This window comes from Chaetura pelagica, unplaced genomic scaffold (assembly GCF_000747805.2).
Source record: "Chaetura pelagica isolate M959 unplaced genomic scaffold, ChaPel_1.0 scaffold117, whole genome shotgun sequence".
Classification (NCBI taxonomy): Eukaryota; Metazoa; Chordata; class Aves; order Apodiformes; family Apodidae; genus Chaetura; species Chaetura pelagica.
Genome location: NW_009954185.1, coordinates 5,539,710 through 5,545,558, shown reverse-complemented (window position 1 = coordinate 5,545,558; position 5,849 = coordinate 5,539,710). Strand labels below are relative to the sequence as shown.

The 5,849-nt window shown below is 46.4% G+C and overlaps 1 protein-coding gene across 1 annotated transcript; it reads right to left on the bottom strand.

Annotated features, from left to right (window-relative positions):
- Window positions 1-368: 368 nt before the first annotated feature.
- Window positions 369-5,849, bottom strand: KCNJ8 (potassium inwardly-rectifying channel, subfamily J, member 8). Its single transcript, XM_010002957.1, has 2 exons — window positions 5,406-5,849; window positions 369-1,774 (listed from the first exon to the last, which is right to left on the bottom strand). The coding sequence occupies exons 1-2, from the start codon at window positions 5,768-5,770 to the stop codon at window positions 874-876; spliced, it is 1,266 nt and encodes a 421-aa protein (XP_010001259.1). The 5' UTR covers window positions 5,771-5,849; the 3' UTR covers window positions 369-873.

Below are 5,849 nucleotides of genomic sequence, written 5' to 3'. Positions count from 1 at the left end.
GAGTGCTCTGCAAGCAGCCATGCCATTTTTTCACTGGTTTTTCTGCTGGTGCTGCCTGGCACCAGTTTTCCTGTGGGATTGTCAGGCCACTTCAGAGGACCTGAACTTGCTCTCTAAATGCCTTTGCCATAAACCAATGGAAAAAAAAAAGGTCTGGAAAACTGAAGGTAAAATACTGGCTCTTCTCCAGTGAAATCACTGAAGAGAAATCATTGAGGAATGATTTCACTGGTCTTTCCACATGGCCAGGTTGGATGGGGCTTTGAGCAACCTGGTCTAGTGGGAGGTGCCCTTGGAGGGGGTTTGGAACTAGATGATCTCTAAGGTCCCTTCCAATCCAAACCATTTTAAGATTCTATGATTCCATTAATGTAGCTGCTTCTTTCAAGAGAACAAGGAATTTACCCTCAAAAGATTGATAATCAAATATCCTGCACAAAATCTGTGGGAGCTGTTGAATGAAGCAGTTTTGAAAACACACTCACTTCTGCCTGCAGGTGGGAAACCCATTATATATGAAAAAAACACATTTTGTGACAGCCAGCAGCAGAAGATATGAAAGTGACCCTTGATAGAAAAAATAGGATTAAAAAACAAGAGTGCCATTAAAACAAGTATAAATACACATTATGTTACATGAGTGAACTGTGTTTTCTTTAGTGTACGTGCCATGTTTTACTAATTCATACACTAAGTGTTTAAGTGTTTCCTAATGTCATTAGCTGGTGCTTTCAGTAAGTAACAGAATAAATAGCTCTTGCATGGTTCTTTTCTGCATCGTGTTCTCATTTTCTTAAGTAAAAGAAAAAATAAACAACACACAACAGGTGCCTCCTCCTTCCGAAGCCCACTGAGCTCACACCAAGCTGTCTATCACGTTTCTGAGGCGCTCTGGCTTCCCTCGGGTGTGATGAACTGCACTTTGGGCACAATGAGGGAGGGGTTGGTTCTCCGCATGGAGTTGCTCCTCCGAATGGAGTTGTTTCTCCTCATGGAGTTGCGTTTCCGCAGGGAGTTTTGGTGGGACAGCTCGCTCTTCTGCAGGGTCTGGATAAGAATGGATGGCTTCTCGTCCAGCTCCCGAGCGCTGCAACGCGGCGCTGCCACCTTGACGGTGTTGCCAAACTTGGAATAGTCAACTGAGTACACGCCTTCCTCTTCGGTGACGATGGGCACAAAGCGGTGGCCCCACAGGATCTCCTCTGCTATGTAGGAGGTTCTCGCCTGCGTCGTGATGCCAGTTGCTTCTACAACTCCTTCAAGTATCACGATGAGCTCCAGGTCCTGGAGTGCGAGGTCAGCTGCAGAGATATCGTACAGAGGACTCCGCTTGTCTATGATGTGACAAATGATTAAGGGAGCCACCAGGAAAATATTGTTGCTTTCAATGGGGTTATCCACAGGGATATCGACTTGGTGAATGGGTATGACTTCTCCTTCAGGGGTTGTAGTCTTCCTCACTACCTGGATTCTCACTGAGGCACTAATGATCATGCTCTTCCTCAGGTCTCCCACTCGAAACATGAAGCAAAGTTTGCCATTTCGAACTGCAATGACCGCCTGCCGGCTGAAAATCAAAGTCTCAGCCCGCCTGTGAGCTTGTGCAGTTTTCATGAATATGCAGCCCAGCATGACAGCGTTGATGATCAGACCCACAATGTTCTGCAGGATCAAGACCGTGATGGCCAAGGGACATTCTTCTGTCATCATTCTGCCCCCAAAACCAATGGTCACCTGAACTTCAATGGAGAAGAGGAAAGCGGAGGTGAAAGACCTGGAGAAGATTGAACAAAGTTAACGCTAGTGACATCAAACACAAATTGAGAAGCTATTAACATAGACTTTCTGGAAACAAACTTAAGGACCTATTTATACAGTTCTGGTACATTTAAGCCTTCTGTTAACACCAGAAAAAGCACTGCATGCTTGGTGACTCGTTTCGTATGATCAGTGCAGTATCTGACGGTCACAGGGAAGATCTCAGATCCTGAGCTCCTAAAAGACCATCTGTGACACTAGGTGACACTGAGAAGGTCACTATATCCTCTGTTCAGGAACACATGATACCCACTATGTTAGTTGTCAGTGCTGTAACACTTGGGCTTTCCACCTTTTCCATCCCATGAAGCTCTTGGTGGAAAGAGGTGGTTTTGGCAAGAGTGAGCAATCTGCTGGCACATCAGCCTGTGCTGGGAAAGGAAACAGGGAAAATTGCAGCATTTCACTCATACTACCTGAGTTGTGACCCACTTTATCTGGATTTCCTGGAGGGAAGGGGGACACTCCCATCATGGTGACACTTCCCAAACCCTTGCTTGTCTTGCAACTAACCTGCAGGATCAGGCAGCAGAGAGAGGCCAGTGGCCTCCATGGTTCATTCCACACATCCTTGCAGGAGGACAATGCTGTGACCCAAGGTTTGGGTTTGGCTCACTGCTGTGGTAAGACTAGCTGGACAATTTCAACAGAGAACTGGGTTGTAGAAGTGTGGTTTAGGTTAAATATCACTAATGTGCTATAGTGCTGGACATCAGAGGCTGCTGTTCACAAACTTTCCAAAATACATGTATAGTAGTCCACAGTGTCATATCTCCTGCAAATAGCAGGGTCTTTAACTTCCTTTAATAATGAGACACTTCTTTCATCAAAGCCTCTTATGTCTAAAATCAGTATCTCAGTGTTTATCTGGTAGACTCGCAGCACGTTTGGTCTCACATAAACAAATATCATCCTTTTAACACAGAACAATGCATCAACACTTGAAGCACAGCCATGCTCAACACGGCTGTACCTATGCAAAAAAAAAAGGGTTCTAAACTATTTCTTGGGTTTGATTTGCTTCTCAGTTAATCTGCTTTTAAAATGCCATTTCCTTTGTTTTACCCTAACTGTATTTTTCAGTGAACCTGTAGTCATGAGAAGACATTAAAAGAGCATAAGCAAGATGATGCATCATTTTATGTAGAGTAAAAAAGTTCAGTTCTGGTTTCAGAAAACCAGCCAGACTCTGCAAAGACATCTTTGAAAGAACTTTGTTGTTTTGTTGGGTTTTTTTGCTTTTTCTGTTTTTTTAATCTTTGGCAGAGATTGCCAATTGGTATTGAGGGGTTTGTTTTTGCATTTCACTCTGAAGAAATCAGGGACAAAGGTGTTAATTTATAGAATCCATGGAATTCTTTCCTATGTTCATGAATATTTCATTACATGAAGAATGAAGGTTCTAGTTTAAACTTAATTCAGTTTAATTCAATTTAAAGCTCTGTGGAGAAAATCCACCTTCTTACAGTGAAAGTAACTGAAGCAGCAAGTTTGTACAGTGTTTTGATCACATGAAGAGGGAGCCAGAAACTGCAAATCACACTATCTCCAGGTCTTTTCCCTTAGATCTGTGTAACAGTCTCCTTCTCTGGGTAATTTTTGCTTTCTGAGACAAAGCTGTGAGACTTAGAAATTTCTGCAGTTACTTTGAAAAATTAAAGCACTGTGCAAATTCAAGACACTGGTTAGAATTTTGAAAACCAGGTTTCCTGTAAAGCTGTAACGGTGCCTAGCCAGGAAAGCTCTCCTGAAACATCTGTGAGCCTACACCTCAGGAACGTAGATTAAAAAATATTTGCCATTATTTTGGCATTCATATCATTGCAGTATTAAATGTATTTTGCATCCTACAACCCACCATTCTTTAAAATGCCAGCAATCATGTTGCTGTTTCATGACTTTGTCCATAGTAGTAGCCAGATTTAAAAAGGTGCAGTATTTCACTGTGCCAGAAAAATGTTTTCCATGGCTGAATCACCCCAGGTACTCTCACAAGGGAGCAAAGTGTGTTCTTAGTCATGTCCTACCCCAGAAATCTGCACTGATTCATGCGCTCTGCTTTCTCATAGCCCTCCATGCTGTCCTTGCCACAGAGGTTGGCAGTCAGCCTGGGAGAACCGCTGGCGTGGGGCTGCCTCAAGCGGGGCAGTGGGGAGGGAGCGAGGGGCAGAGCGACAGCCATGGGTCTGTCTTGTCCCATGGGCACAAAGACCTCACTTCAGCTCTATGAGGTGACCCGGGAGCCCTGTGGGGAGCCCCTTGGGGTGGGCCAAGCAGAGGGGGCTGCCAAACAAATGGAGGGATGTCTCCGCAGCTGACTCTGAAGAGCCAGCAGGGTGTAGCTAATCACTAACTTGGGTTGGACAAATCCCAGAAACGCTGAGGGGTGACAACCCAGCGGGCACAAGCTGGGTCATGACGTCTCCTCTCAGAGGGAACTGCTGTGGCCAGTTGTTGCAAAAGACATAAGACAATACCCTCCACCTTTCTGCCCCACCCCTCAACCTGATGTAGGTTAGCTTGGAAAAATACCCAACTCCTTTAGCTTGGAAAATTTCAATTTAGCAAAAAACCCATCAGAACAAAGGGAGAAAGAACTCTCCACTTCCTCATGAGCCAGATACAATGTCCCTCCAAATCTGGTGCCTTGAAACTATGTGCAAGAGCAAACAGAAAACTGAAGCAGATACGCTGATGTCTCAGTGGGCCCTGCAGCCCCCACCAGCCTCTCACAGCTCTGCAATGTGTAACAGCAGCTGAATCGTATAAAGTCAAGTTTTTCTGCTTAAAAACCTAGAGCTACAAGAAGAGATTTTACTGATGAGATGCCAAAGCGGTTTTATTGCTCACCCCCTCCTCCAACTAACAAACTCTTCTATGTCTGTATGTGGCAGTTTATTAGCACCTGGAAAATTGTCATGGCTTTGAGGATGGAGAGTGAAACACTTTAATGGGTGACATTTAACCTAGTAGCTCCTTAAGCTCTCACTCCCTGGCACATCAAGCATGCCATGGAAACTGTTCCTCTCCCAAACTGATGGCCTGTGGCTTCATCAGGGTATTCTTGAACACCCCATATTTAGCTGTCCCATGAGAACCATATCTTGAAAGACATACAGCTGCCCAATGTGGTACTTTTCTCACTAGTCCTGCCTGGCACCCCTGCCTCTCAGGGCACCACTTCTGGGGTTGCCTCCTTTTGCTGGTGCGGCGAGCGGCTTGCACCGGGCTGGGGATGCTCCCGCTGCCGCAGACAACGTTACAATACATATAACACATACCCACTCTTGCAGCAGGCTCTTATCTCGACAGGCAAGGTATGTTACCCACAGAGTGTGGAGACACATGAAAAGCAGCAGGTCTCCCTCTCTTTCAGATCCTGTAAGGAATCAAAGAAATCTACAGTACAGTATTTTCCAAGCCTGGAAGGCTTGCTGAATTTACGTAGTCTAGAGGAACTGCACTTTTCAACTGTCTCAGGCAAACACAATGGCTCATGTAAACCAAAAGCTGCATTTTAGGCACCGGCAGGACAGCAGGCAGCTCTGTTTCCCCCCCCTTTCTTCATCCCACTGACCGTACGGTACCTGACACACGTCACACAAGGCGTCCACTTCGTGCTGTTCGTAGCGCTCTCTGTGCTCGGGTCCATGTCACCGTGGGCAAACGCCACCAGCCACCACATCATGGCAAAGAGCAACCAGCTGCACAGGAAGGACATAGTGAAGATGACCAGCGTGTGACGCCACTTCAGATCCACCAAGGTGGTGAAAATGTCTTGCAGGAACCGGCCCTGCTCGCGGATGTTCTTGTGCGCCAGGTTGCAGGCGCCGTTCTTGGCGATGAAGCGGGCTTTGCGCGGCCGGTCGCGGATGCGCGGCTTGCGCAGGTTCTCGGCAGCGATCCGTGCCAGCACGTACTCTTCAGGGATGATACTCTTCCGAGCCAACATCTTCCTGCCACCATAGTCCGCTCAGCGAGATGCAAAAACGGGGGGGTGGTCCCTCTAGGGCGTCTCCACGGGGCTCACT

Excerpts from the sequence above, each read along its gene's own strand:
- KCNJ8 (XM_010002957.1), bottom strand. The coding sequence starts at position 5,770 with ATGTTGGCTCGGAAGAGTATCATCCCTGAAGAGTACGTGCTGGCACGG. Across the intron at positions 1,775-5,405 it reads CCTTGTGTGACGTGTGTCAG|GTCTTTCACCTCCGCTTTCC; the intron begins GTACCGTACGGT and ends AATCTTCTCCAG.